General features: G+C 42.6%; 2 protein-coding genes across 3 annotated transcripts in view; one reads left to right on the forward strand and one right to left on the reverse strand.

Moving 5' to 3' along the window:
• Positions 1 to 5,576, reverse strand: part of RANBP17 (RAN binding protein 17) — a 428,141-nt gene extending 422,565 nt beyond the window's left edge. Inside the window, exon 1 of one of the 2 annotated variants that reach the window (XM_063642616.1) lies at positions 5,377 to 5,576. In XM_063642616.1, the coding sequence (XP_063498686.1) occupies positions 5,377 to 5,394 (18 nt within the window). In that variant the 5' untranslated portion in view covers positions 5,395 to 5,576. The remainder of the gene's footprint in view (positions 1 to 5,376) is intronic. The other variant, XM_055285264.2, reaches the window with a different exon arrangement.
• Positions 5,577 to 12,785: 7,209 nt separating this feature from the next.
• On the forward strand, positions 12,786 to 13,727 carry LOC129486018 (large ribosomal subunit protein eL6-like). The gene has a single exon (XM_055285266.2). The coding sequence runs from the start codon at positions 12,799 to 12,801 to the stop codon at positions 13,663 to 13,665; it is 867 nt and encodes a 288-aa protein (XP_055141241.1). The 5' UTR covers positions 12,786 to 12,798; the 3' UTR covers positions 13,666 to 13,727.
• Positions 13,728 to 14,547: the final 820 nt, after the last annotated feature.

Raw genomic sequence — 14,547 nt, forward strand, 5'->3', positions numbered from 1 at the left:
GCTATGTTGCCCAAGCTGTTGTGCAATAGCTATGCACAGGCATGGTCCCACTACAGATCGGCACTAGAGTTTTGACCAGCTCTGTCTCTGACGTGGGCCAGTTCATCGTTCCTTAGGCAACCTGGTGGTCCCCCATTCCCATATTGATGGGAGGTCAATATTATTGATGTTGAACTTAGTGGAGACACTTGATCGGTGGAGCACACTACAATACAGCCCAGAACCCCTAAGCTCAAGTGATCCCCCCACCTCAGCCTCCCAAGTAGCTGGGACTATAGGCACACACCACCATGCCAGGTAGGCCATACTTTTAGCCCTGTCTGTTCACCATCTTTATATTTGTGTACAAATTTCTTTCTCTTGGAAATCTAGAAAGATGTAAAAAAAATCACCCAAAAATGTCACAAACAGAATTGAACATGCTTTCCACTTTAAGTGTCCCTTCTTTTTTTGTTGTTGTTGAGATGGAGTCTCGCTCTGTCGCCCAGGCAAGAGTGCAGTGGCGCAATCTCGGCTCACTGCAAGCTCCACCTCCCAGGTTCACGTCATTCTCCTGCCTCAGCCTCCTGAGCAGCTGGGACTACAGGTGCCCGCCACCACGCCTGGCTAATTTTTTGTATTTTTAGTAGACACGGGGTTTCACTGTGTTAGCCAGGATGGTCTCCATCTCCTAACCTCGTGATCCGCCCACCTCAGCCTCCCAAAGTGCTGGGATTACAGGCATGAGCCACCACGCCCGGCCTAAGTGTCCCTTCTTCTCAGTAGTTTCAGATTTCTAGACCAGAGTGTAGATTTACAAGCTCAATGTTATCTTTTGCTTCCCCCTCTCCGTAGTCTCCTTTGTACCTCCTGTATAGTAACAGATTTGGTCTTGCCATAAGAGACATCTGGCCTTTGCTTCTGGAAGGTAATGTATATCATACCTGATAGGAATGTTTTTATTTAGGGGAGGGGCTGGCCATACCCAATAGTGGTAGGTTGGGGGCTGGCCACACCAGAAACACCAACTACGTGTTTAGGGTCGGGACTTTGGGTCACAAGGTAATAGTCAACCTACGACTGATCTCAAACATGTGGGCAATCAATCAATCATGCCTAAGAACTGAAGCCCCAATAAAAACCCTGTATAATGACGTCTGAGTGAGCTTACCCCGTTTGCAATAATTAGTGCATATTGCCCTATATTGATGCAGGGAGCACAACATGTCCTGAGGCCAACAGAAGCTTAGTTTTGAAACCTGCACAGATTTTACCCTGTGTCACCTTCCTTTGACCAATTTTAATCTGTATCCAGTCCCTGTAACAAACTGCAACTGAGTACGACAACTTTCAGTGAATTCTGTGAGTCAACTACTGAACCTGAGGGTGGTTTTGGGAAACCCCCAAACTTGCACTTGGTCTGAGAAGTAAGGGCAGTCTTGTGGACTCTGCCCTCAAACCTCAGTATGGCTAATTCTTGGGACATACCTAATTTGTCATAAAGTCTTCCCAATTATTCTTGTATAAAGACTCAACTCAACACCTCCACCTGATATTCACCGACAGTAGATCAAGCAATATTTTCTAAATGTGACTGCCAGGACCAGGGATGTCTCAAGGGGCTGCTCTCGGAATGAGAGTAGAGAGTAGTGGGGTCTTAGAAATGTCATGGTTCGATTTGAAAACCACTGGTCCAACAGAGTGGACACAACCTTTGGAATCTGCCACTCACTTATTAAGCGACCTCGGGCAAATAATTTAACCTTTCTAAGCCTCGCTGTTAAAAATGCAAACAGGGCCGGGCGCGGAGGCTCACTCCTGTAATCCTAGCACTTTGGGAGGCCAAAGTGGGCGGATCACCTGAGGTCAGGAATTCGCCATCAGACTGGTCAACATGGCAAAACCCTGACTCTACTAAAAATACAAAAATTAGCCAGGCATGGTGGCTTGCAACTGTAATCTCAGCTACCCAGGAGGCTGAGGCAAGAGAATCACTGGAACCTGGGAAGCAGAGGCTGCAGTGAGCGGAGATTCCACCACTGCACTCCAGCCTGGGTAACAGAGCAAGACTCTGTCTCAAACAAACAAACAAACAACAACAACAACAAAACCTGCGAACAGCAATATCTACCTTCCAAAATAATTGTGAGAATGAAGACAGAAAAGATGGGGAAAGACTAATCCAATGCCTGCCATACAGAAGATCCACAATAAATTATAAATAATCTCTCCAGTTACTGGTGAATATAAAAGACCATACTGATCTTCTATAGTTTCTCCCATTCAAGTCCACACTGCCAGAATGGTCATTCCCACGTACCTATTTTCATGTTATAATTGCATTTAAAAATAATAGTTTTCAATCACATCTAGATCAAATCAGGTAGCTTGACTGGGGATTAAGAAGCATGGCTATATTTCCTGCTTCTTAAACAGCCCTGAGCAAAAAAGTTGCATCAACTGAGTCCCTTAAATTTTTCCTAACATTCTCTCGATTCTCACCAAGGTACCTCTGTTCTCCCTAAAGTGCCTACCTCTTACTTGTTCTCAATTCTATCTCTTTCCTCACTCTGCCCCCTTATCTGGATTGCCTGTCAGGGATTCCAGACCCATTAATTCCTTTGGGATGGGGTATCCTAATTCACAGCTTCCTAACCAGAATGCAGCTGCTTTGAATGATTCACAGGTATGCCTGAGATATTGATCCCTCTGCTCTCCAGGTAGCAAAGGCAGAGCTTGGGACACTGGGGAAAGTGCACACTGATCGCCTTTGGCAATGAGCAGTTTATGTTAACGAGACACACAATTAACATTTTTTATGTATGTCATGAGGTGAAAAAGATGTTAACTAGTACCCTAACCTCACCCTACACAAATCTGCTCCTTTACTCATCATCTTGATGGCATAATTTTTGCCTAGCTGCCCTTTTGGTAATGGGGAACACGGAACTTGTGAGTTATGAGGCCTACTCTAACTCTGTAACGTTGGGCAAGTCACAACTGTTTTAAGACTCAGTGTCTTCAGAACAAAATGTATATATGCACACTTTTTAAGTTAGTGGCAGGGCTCAACTCTATAATGAGGATATGAAAACTCAAAATGCTAGGTACTGGTTATCACTATTAACAAATGTTCCTTGAGGTAACTGATTAACAATATGATCCTATATGCTAAAAAGAATTCAAACGGAGAAATTTCAGTTTTTTTCTAGTCAATAAAACTGTCTGATCTTTTATTTGTCCAACTCCACTTTTTTTTTTTTTTTTTTTTTTGAGGCAGAGTCTCGCTCTTTCGCCCAGGCCGGAGTGCAGTGGCGCTATCTCGGCTCACTGCAAGCTCCGCCTCCCGGGTTCACGCCATTCTCCTGCCTCAGCCTCCTGAGCAGCTGGGACTACAGGCGCCTGCCACCGCGCCCCGCTAATTTTTTGTATTTTTAGTAGAGACACGGTTTCACCGTGTTAGCCAAGACGGTCTCGATTTCCTGACCTCGTGATCCACCCGCCTCGGCCTCCCAAAGTGCTGGGATTACAGGCGTGAGCCACTGCGCCCGGCCCCAACTTCACTTTTAAGCTGTCTACAGGAATGTACTGTAAAGTACTTATGTTGGAATGTACTGTGAAGTACATTCCTGCAAAACCAATATGGGTAGTTTTGACATCAGCAGCTAATTTTTCCAACACTGTGCCTAAATATGAAGAAGTCTTCCAGGACTTGGTGATTTACTATACATCATCTTTCCATGTATGAAAAAATTCCAAAGTTCTACCATACCTTTTAATCTACTCTCAAGATCTACTCGGGCTCTGTGAACATCTGATTACCTATTTACAATCCATAAACCCTCCTTGTGAGATTCTTCCTGTGAAAATTTCCCAGAGGGCATATTTACTAAAGTGGTAATACATTATTTTGACCTGAGGACCCTTAGAAATGGCACGAAGTCAAAAGGTAATGTGTGGGGCTTGCTACCTAACATTCTAGAACTGTCGATTATCAGACAGTAACTGGTTTTTTAAAAAGACCCTTTAGAAGAATCAATAAATCAGCCAAGTTATAAGTCAGTGTGATCACAGGGGGTTCAAAGAAGTCTACAAGGGGAATGAGATTCTTAAGATACACTGTCACGATATTTTGAAATTCCCTTCCCTCCCTGGGGTCATCTCCTGCCACCCACTGCCTCCCCTGGTCCCATCCCTTTGTTCCAACCAGACTGAACTTTCTGCAGTACACCATGTTCTTCCATAATTCTTTGCCTTGGCTCACACTGTCCTTCTACCTCCATATCCTTCCCTTCCTCTTCACCTGGCAAACACCTACGATTCTTTCAAGGAGCAGTAGACTGCAAGTTCCCTGAGAGCAGAAACCATAGTTTTGTTCAGAGCTGTCGTATCTTCAGCGCCTAGCATAGCAGGCGCTCAATAATTAATCAATTGAAGAATGGAGGCTCAAAGAAACTTAAAGCATCTCTCAGCTGAGAGCATAGCAGCTCTGCTTCACTCCTTCTCAACATACATATTTGGCTGGCTGCCCCCTTTTCCGTGCTCTCATGATACTGTGACTATTTCTACCATATATTTTTCACTTGTACCGTAATTCTCTGTGAACTGTATGAGGGCGAGGATAGTAAGATGTCATCCTTTATCCCCAGAACTTTCCACAGTGCTTGAGACACAGTGGGGAGATAATAAATGTTTGCTGAATAACTGAACGGGGATGTCACAGCAGCCCGAGGATATACAAGCACGCGTCCCATCTTCGTAGCCTCTGCGATCCTCGCGCCCGCGCCCGGCCCGGGTTTCCTCCTCCGAAGAGGCGGCCGCTGAGCCCTCACTCGCAACTCCCCCCAGACGCAGCCCCTGTCTCCTCTGGCCAATTAAAGTCCAACTGCTGCCGCCGCTCCTTCGGTGGATCCCAAGCCCCGCTCCGGCTCGGGCTCAACTGCGTGGAGGGAGGCTGACGACAGAGCCGCGCCGGCGACGCGGCGGGAAGGCGGGAAGGCTGCTCCTCCGCTCGGGAGCCGCGCGAGGCGCGCCAAAGCCGGCCCAGCTAGGACTCCCACCTGCCCCGCCGCCACTAAAGCCGCGGTCAGCGCGCGTGCTGCCGGCGTCCGCACCTTCCCCGGGGCGAGCCCTGGGCCTGTCCCCCGCCCCCTCCACCCGCCGCCTCCAACCCACGCTCGGCCGCCCCTTTCTCGGGCTCCGGCCCGGGCCTGGGGTGTGCAGCCCAGACCAGTGTCCTGGTCCCCGGCTAGGGGCAGAGGCAGGGGCTGGGACTCCGGAGACACCGGCCCACGGCCCTGCGGCCTCCGCCGCTGTCCTCTGCCCTCGGTCTCCAGACGCGTCCCGCCGGGTTCCCAGAGCGGCGGAGCGCGGGCCCGCGGCGCAGAGCACACTGACCTGGAAGTGCAGCGCCATCTTCCCAGGAGGCGGCGCCGGCCGGCCGGTCTGCACCCAGCGCCCGAGGGGAGGGAGCAGGAGCGGGCGCCGCGGAAGACCCAGCCGCCCGCGGGGTCCCTGCGCCGCTCGCCGGCTCGCGCTCGCTCGGCCCTCGTAGCCTCAGCGGCGCTCGGCGTCCTCATTCGAAGCGCTGGAGGGGCGGGGCCGGGAGGGACGGGGCGGGGCGACGGAGGCGGTGCGCGGGGCGGGGTCGATAGGGGCGTGTCCTCCGGGAATCTCAACCGCCCCTTGTGCTCAAGTTTCAACCGGCGTGTTGGTGGGTCATGACCTCCAACCTCTGGCCTTTGACACAACTACCACAACCCACCTGTCAGCCGTGGACCCTGACTCATAAGTCTTCCAAAGGCTCTCTTGACCCCTGACCCTCAAAGTACAACTATCGCCCATGGCTCCAGACCTCTGCATCTCCACAGATTTTCTTGTCTCCTAACAGCCACGAACCACAGACACACACAAGCCATAACCTTTGACTCCCACATGCCAGCTCTTGCCCTTGACCCCTGACTCCCAGGCCCAAATTCCATTGATGCTTAACAATGTTTTTAACTTCATTTTGGTTAAAATTAAACCGACCATGTCTACATGCTGTTAAGTTGTAAAATTCAAGCTTTACCTCTTATTCTTTGCATTTTGTTTAATATGAACTTATATTTTACACCAAATGATTCCATTGCAATGAGAATTTATTGGAGCAGAAGTGGGTCAAAGTCGCTGCTTTCTGATGTTCTTCGTTTTTTCTTCAAGTTCAACAGTTCCATTTGGGAGTACTGTACTTTAAGAGGGAAACTCCCTTAAGCACTTCTTGTATTCAGGTCTGCTAACAACAAAGTCTCTCAGCTTTTGTTAACATAAAATCATCTTAATTCACCTTCATTTTTTAAAGGATAGTTTTTCTGGGTATAGAATTTCACATTGGCTTTTTCTTTAATCTTTCAGCATTTTAAAAATGTCTTTTCATTGTCTTCTGCTTATCATTGTTTCTATTGAGAAATCAGCCATCAGTCTAACTGTTGCTCCTGTCTTTTGGCCCCCTCCTCAGCTACTTGAACATTTTTCTCTTTTTTTATTTTTCCTTTTTGTCTTCAGCACTTTGTGCTTGATGTCACTAAGTTTGTGTGTGTGTGTGTGTGTGTGTTGTATTTATCCTGCTTGGGATTCGTAAAGCTCTTTAAGTGTGAATGTGATCTTTTTCATCAAGTTTTGAAAAATCTTAGTCAGTATTCCTTTACATATTGCATCTGTCCCCTTCTCTCTCTCTCTTTCTCTTTCTCTCTCTCTACCTCTCCATTCTGGAACTCCAGTTACATGTATGTCATAACTTTTTGCTATATTCCTTATTTCTATTCTGTATTTTTTATTTGCCTGCTACCCATTCCATAGAAACTCTGTTCTGCTGTGTCTGAGCTGCTATACATCCCCTCTACTGAATTTCTTGGTTTTAGTTATAATATTTTCAGTTCTAGAGTTTTCATTTAGAAAGTTGAAATTTTCATGTTTCCTCCTCCTCTCCCATTTTAATAGATTCCAAGGCTTTGATGAAATTCTTTATCTTTATTTTCTTAAATATTTTAACTGTATTATTTAAAGCCCTTATCTGTTAACTCCAATATCTGAATCATCTGAGTTTTCCTGGGTTTTTGGTGCTTGGCCCTTTTTTTTTTTTTTTTTTTCTTAACATATCTCATGATTTCTTGTTGAATTCAAATGATGTAGAAGAAAATTTGTAGAGGCTCTGGATGATAACAGGTTTCTCCAAGGAGGGCTAAGTTTTCTTGTTGTAGTAGGCGGACAAGAGTACTAGTGGATCATTGAGTCTTTTTAATTCTGGTTAACTTCAGTTTTGACCTTACTCCTAGGCCGTGGTTCTTACTAGGTCTTACAACTAAAAGCCTAGAATGTGGCTGGGCATGGTGGCTCATGCCTATAATCCCAGCACATTGGAAAGCCAGAGAGGGTGGATCGCTTGAGTCCAGGAGTTTGAGACCAGCCTGGGCAACATGGTGAAAACCCATCTCTACAAGAAATTAGCTTGGTGTAGTAGCATGTGCCTGTAGTCCTAGCTACTTGGGAGGCTGAGGTGGGAAGACCACTTGGGCCCAGAAGCTAGAGGCTGCAGTGAGCTGTGATTGCACCACTGCACTCCAGGCCAGGCAACAGAGCAAGAATCTGTCTCAAAAAAACAAAAGCCTGGAATGTTTACCAAGATCCTTCCACCTTGTGGGGCTTAAACTCTAGTCTCTGTCTCTCCAGCCCTGTGTAGCTGCTGAAATCTTTATTGAGCTCTTTAGGTGCTGTTGTTCTGCTGGATTTCTTAGAGTCTCTTCCCGTGCATATATATCTTAGGAACGGACACAAATTTGGGGACTCACATCTCTATAGTTACTTTCTTTCTAGAATTTTGTCCCTCAAATCTCAGTTGCTCTTGTTCCCAGACTCCAGCCTTTGCTCCTAGCCTATTGAGACTGCTGCTTTCTATTTAGCTGTTACTCCTTGCTGCCACTTGGAAAATGCCTTGGGGTGATGACGGGGAGGGAGCAGATGGGGAATCTAAGGTAAATTTGAATCTTACCTCTTGTGCTTTCCTTCTTTCAAGAGTTGTGGCCACTTAAGTTCTGCCTTTTCTATTGCCTTTAGTTGTTAAAGATACTTATCTGTCGTGTGTGTGTGTGTGTGTGTGCGCATGATTGCTGATAATTCATATTTACTCATAGTTTTATATATATTTAATATATGTGATAGAATTGTCATATACACGTGTCCTATCTTTATAATAGTTTTCAGTGGGCAGTCTAATCTAACATAAGATACTTTATTATTACAAGCCTGTTTGCAGCTTCCATTCTTGACCCTTGGTTTTCATAACTCATCCACTGTCCATAAATCTGCATTTCCAGAACTGACCTCCTTTAAACCTTAAAATCATTAATGCCCTCCCCCTGCCATTTTTCACTCCTGTGTCCCAAAGTTCCTGATTCCCATAGTAGTAACTTCCATTTGCATGTCTCGGTACTTTTGATATCCAGTCTCAACTGTGATTCCCACAACCCGACATATCTGATGCCCACATCCCAAACATCCATCATGATTTCTGACCTCTGTGAGATGTCTACTGCACAATACCCCGTTATTTTAACTGCCTGCTGCTTTTGCCTAACTTCTAAAACCCAACTACCTTTTAAAGCTATTGTTTTAAAATGGCATTTTTAACACCTCAAATTTTAGGTCCTTGAGGGAGAAACAATTATTTGAGTTTTGAATCATTTAATTTTTTTCCCACTCCAGAATATCGTCACCAGAAATGTAGAGTTGTGAAAACAGCAACAGAGGATGCCAACTACTCTGTGGATTCACCAGGCAATTCTGGAAACGAGAAGACAACTGTTTTTTTCCCTTTTAAATTTGAGTGGCTGCTTAAGATTTCTGTTTTCAGTCAACACTCTCTTCCATGAGTGTCTATCAACAAAATATGCATACAACTCCATCTCTTTTATGTCAGTTAATAAAATTTAAGATAGAATTATGTCCCTACAACTATTAAAATTAGCACGGAAGATGCTCCAGGACGTCAAATAATTCATTTCTATCACAAAACTCAATTAAAGGAAGGACATTTAGAACCCATAGGAATTATAAAATTATCTTCCTTTATGGAAACTAGCCTTCTAAAAAAGACAGAAGGATCTTTGATCTTTGTACTTTTCAGGAGATTCAATTAACATATGTAATTCCCATACCTTAGGAAATTCATCTAACATCTCTGAGTTTTGATTTATTATTTCTAAGATCAGGATGACAGTAAGTCTGTAATTCAAATAATTTTCTGAACAATAACATGAGATGAGGCAGGAGAGCACAGTGGTTAGGAAAACAGAGTCTAGATTTTGATGTCAGCTGCATTCTTTACTAGCTGACAACCTTGAAGTCACTTTATCTCTGTGCTTTCATTTCCCCATCTGAGAAATGGACATGTAGTAATACTTATCTCATAGGTTGCTGTGGTGATTAAATGAGTTGATACATGTAAAGTATTTAGAAGGTACTTGGTAAATAATGAGTGCTATATAAATAGTAATTATCAAGTACATTATCATCTGAATATAATGTTTAAAATTATATTTTGATAGCATAGGATTATAATTTTAATCAAACAGACTAAGTTACTGTCTTTTTTAATTTGTAAATTGATCAAACTGGATATTTCCTCACTGCCGTACTCCGACCTCACCCAGCTTTTCTAGCCTGAAAATTTTCAATGGTTGTGACCTTACCTACATTACCTTTCTGGATGAAATGGAAAGGCTGTTAATGTGAATATTTTTGTAAATTGTGAGACTGAAACTGAAACTCTATCAGTACTTACAAAGTAAAATCTACGATCAATCATTTACTTTAGTAGCACTTTTAAACAAAGTACAGGAAACATTAGTGTACAATTCCCTTAGCTTATTCTACAATTGCAATTTTGTTAAGTACATTTAGAAAGATTGCTTAATAACTCAGTAAGCTTTGGGAATCCAGCAGAGGGCAGGCAGGTGAGAGAAATAGGAGGAGAATGCATCCTCAAAATTCAAATTTACATTAAATCCTCCCAAAACGCAACAGATATATATTAATAAAATATTCACCTGTGTGTTTTCTTTCATGCTGGTTAATTTTTGTTTTGTCAAGTCATTGACCTTAAACATAATTTATTTAAATATCCAGTGCCTAACCAGAGTACAATAACAAAAAATTCTTCTCCACTGTTGATATGAATTCAAGTTATTTCATAATCTTGATTATTACATATATACTAAAAGTTATACATACTTTCCTTTAGATAGTTTTACATTTTTAACATACTGGCAATAGTAAAAGTATACTGCTCTGTATTAATAATGCCAGTATTGGCTGGGCGCAGTGGCTCACGCCTGTAATCCCCAAACTTTGGGAGGCCGAGGCGGGTGGATCACGAGGTCAGGCATTCGAGACCAACCTGGCAAACATAGTGAAACCCTGTCTCTGCTAAAAATACAAACAGATATTAGCCAGGCATGGTGGCAGCACCTGTAATCCCAGCTACTCAGGAGGCTGAGGCAGAAGAATCGCTCGAACCTAGGAGGCTGAGGTTGCAGTGTGCTGAGATCACGCCACTGCACTCCAGCCTGGGCAACAGTATGAGACTCTGTCTCAAAATAATAATAATAATAATAATAATAATAATAATAATAATAATATAATAATAATGCCAGTATTTTGACAAGTAAAACTTAAATATTTCTCATTCTGTATATTGCCTTATTTGCATATTAGTGCTTCCATAGAATACTAGGTAGTTTAAGGAATTGATTATGTAAGCAAGATAGTAATATTATGTTAGTAAGTGTCCTTAAAGTTACTGCTAAGCAAGAATATGATAAAATATCACCTGATAGTCAATGCTATTGGACAAATAAAGCAGTACATCTTTTCGAAAAGCAATTTGGCAATATATATCAAGAACCTTAAAAATGTACACCCTGGCCAGATGCGGTGGCCCACGCCTGTAATCCCAGCACTTTGGGAGGCTCAGGTGGGTGGATCACCTGATATCAGGAGTTCAAGACTAGCCTGGCCAACAATGCAAAACCCCGTCTCTATTAAAGATACAAAAATTAGCTGGGTGTGGTGGCTGGCACCTGTAATCCCAGCTACTCAGGAGGCTGAGGCAGGAGAATCACTTGAACCTAAGAGGCGGAGATTGCAGTGAGCCGAGATTGTGCCACTGCACTCCAACCTGGGCAACAGAGCGAGACTCCGTCTCAAAAATAATAATAATATTAATAATAATAAGTACATCCTCTCTACCCAACTTCTAGAAAGTGATCCCAATAAATAATCTAAATTGCAAAAAAAAGTGAAGGTATTTATTACAGCTGATTTATAGTAGAGAAAAGTTTAAGTGACAGTACAGCATATGGCAGAATTTTATATAGTCAGTAAGAATTGTTTATGTTGTGCTAAGTGAAATAAGCTAGGCACAGAAAGACAAATACCTCACGTTCTCACTCACATGTGGAATCTAAAACTCATAGAAGCAGAGAGGAGAATGGTGGTTACAGAGTATGGGGAATAAGGAAAATGGGGAGATGATGGTCAAAGGGTACAAAATCTCAGACAGGAGGAATAGATTGAACAATGTAGTAAACATACTTAATGATAGTATATTGTACATTTCAAAATTGCTGAGAGTAAATTTCAAGTGTTCTCAATACAAAAAGTGATTCATATTTGAGGTGATGGATATGTTAGCTTGATTTAATTATTCCACATTGTATTCATAAATCATAACATCATTTTGTACCTCATAAATATATACAACTGTAAATTGTCAATTTACAATAAAATTTAAAAAAGAATTATGCTTATGGACTTTCGTAAAAACACAAAAAAATGCCACGTTACAAAGTTAAGTGCTAAAAGCAAAATGCAAAATTTGAGTCCAGTGAAAAAAGGCATAGAAAAAAATTAATGGAACAGAAAAAAAACAAATGTTAACATTGCTGTCTTGTGAATGGTAATGTGGAATTAACAGGTGATTTTTTTCTTCTTCATAATGTTTCTGTACTGTCAAGATTCCCTAAAATGTACATTATTCATTTTCTAAAAAGAGAAAAACTTATGGTGTAACAAAAAGTCAAATCTAAACAGATTGCCTTAATGCTCATTTAAAAAGTACTTATTGGCCAGGCGCGGTGGCTCACACGTGTAATCCCAACACTTTGGGAGGCCGAGGCGGGTGGATCACGAGGTCAGGAGATTGAAATCATCCTGGCCAACACGGTGAAACCCCATCTCTACTAAAAATACAAAAATTAGCCGAGCGTGGTGGCGCCTGCCTGTAATCCCAGCTACTCAGGAAGCTGAGTCAGGAGACTCACTTGAACCCGGGAGACAGAGGTTGCAGTGAGCCGAGATGGCGCCACTGCACTCCAGCCTGGCGACAGACCAAGATTCCCTCTCAAAAAAAAAAAAAAAGAAAGAAAGAAAGTACTTATTAAAGAAACATTGATGGGAGGTGTGTAGAGGGCAAGGCCAATCAGAAAAGGTGAATTTAACCAGGTGCTGGTATTGCCACATTTGTTTTGTTTTGTTTTTTGTTTGTTTTGTTTTTGAGAACCTCGCTCTGTTGCCCAGTCTGGAGTGCAGCGGCATGATCTTGGCTCACTGCAACCTCCATCTCCCGGGTTGCCAACTTATCTTAGACAGAATCCTGTTACTGATTTTGCCAATGATTCTGATCAAAAGCATTGGGATTTATATGAGAGAAATGCTTTTGTAGTGATGGAAAAAATTGAAATTTGGTTAAGAATGGAGTATTTACAGTCTTTCCCATCTTGCAAGATGGCGGGTGAAAAAGTTGAGAAGCGAGATACTAAAGAGAAGAAACCCGAAGCCAAGAAGGCTGATGCTGGTGGCAAGGTGAAAAAGGGTAACCTCAAGGCTAAAAAGCCCAAGAAGGGGAAGCCCCATTGCAGCCGCAACCCTGTCCTTGTCAGAGGAATTGGCAGGTATTCCCGATCTGCCATGTATTCCAGAAAGGCCATGTACAAGAGGAAGTACTCAGCCGCTAAATCCAAGGTTGAAAAGAAAAAGAAAGAGAAGGTTCTTGCAACTGTTACAAAACCAGTTGGTGGTGACAAGAACGGTGGTACCCGGGTGGTTAAACTTCGCAAAATGCCTAGATATTATCCTACTGAAGATGTGCCTCGAAAGCTGTTGAGCCACGGCAAAAAACCCTTCAGTCAGCACGTGAGAAAACTGCGAGCCAGCATTACCCCTGGGACCATTCTGATCATCCTTACTGGACGCCACAGGGGCAAGAGGGTGGTTTTCCTGAAGCAGCTGGCTAGTGGCTTGTTACTTGTAACTGGACCTCTGGTCCTCAATCGAGTTCCTCTACGAAGAACACACCAGAAATTTGTCATTGCCACCTCAACCAAAATCGATATCAGCAATGTAAAAATCCCAAAACATCTTACTGATGCTTACTTCAAGAAGAAGAAGCTGCGGAAGCCCAGACACCAGGAAGGTGAGATCTTCGACACAGAAAAAGAGGAATACGAGATTACGGAGCAGCGCAAGATTGATCAGAAAGCTGTGGACTCACAAATTTTACCAAAAATCAAAGCTATTCCTCAGCTCCAGGGCTACCTGCGATCTGTGTTTGCCCTGACAAATGGAATTTATCCTCACAAATTGGTGTTCTGAATATCTTAAGAACCTAATTAAATAGCTGACTACAAAAAAAAAAAAAAAAAAAAAAAAAAGAATGGAGTATTTACAGTCTCACAGTAACACCTCACAAAATACGTATTCATTACAAAGCAAAATAAAGTAACTTTTCAATACAAAAGTCTGGCATATACAGCCATAACTGAGTGATTAATGTGTATACTATTAGTAATGGGACAAGTCTAAATCGTGTAGTATCTGATAGAATGCAGTAAGAACACAGCACCACCTTGTTGATGGTCCAGCAAAAGATGCGCATCCTGAATCTAATCATGAGGAAACATCAAACTGAAATTGAGAGACATTCTACAAAATAACTGGCCTATACTCTTCACAAGTGTCAAGATGACAAAAGTCAAGGAAAGACTAAGGAACTGTCTCAGAATAATGAAACTAAAGAGACATGATAAATGCAGTGCACAATTCTGAACTGAATTGTTTTCAATAAAGGACGTTTTGGGGATACTTGGGAAAACTTGAATGAGATCTGAGGATTAGAAAGCAGTAATATATCAACATTAATTTCCTAATTTCATGGTTGTATTGTAGTTATGCAAGAGAATGCCCTTGTTTGTAGGGAATACACACTGATGTTGTTGGAAATTATGGTTATCAGCTTGGCAAGTTACTTTCCAATGTAATTAGAGCTTTTCTGTAAGTTTGTGTAAGTTTGTGATTGTTTCCAAAAAGAGAATTCTAAAACACAAGAAATACACCGGGACAATTGGCATAAACTAGATTGTTCTAGAAGACTGGATATTATCATCATCCAACTTCAAAGTAGGTTTAACAATTAAATACTTCCTCAAGAGCAAGCATATTTACCTAATATCACACCAAGGTATTAATATGTTACCC

This window comes from Symphalangus syndactylus, chromosome 7, assembly GCF_028878055.3.
Source record: "Symphalangus syndactylus isolate Jambi chromosome 7, NHGRI_mSymSyn1-v2.1_pri, whole genome shotgun sequence".
Classification (NCBI taxonomy): domain Eukaryota; kingdom Metazoa; phylum Chordata; class Mammalia; order Primates; family Hylobatidae; genus Symphalangus; species Symphalangus syndactylus.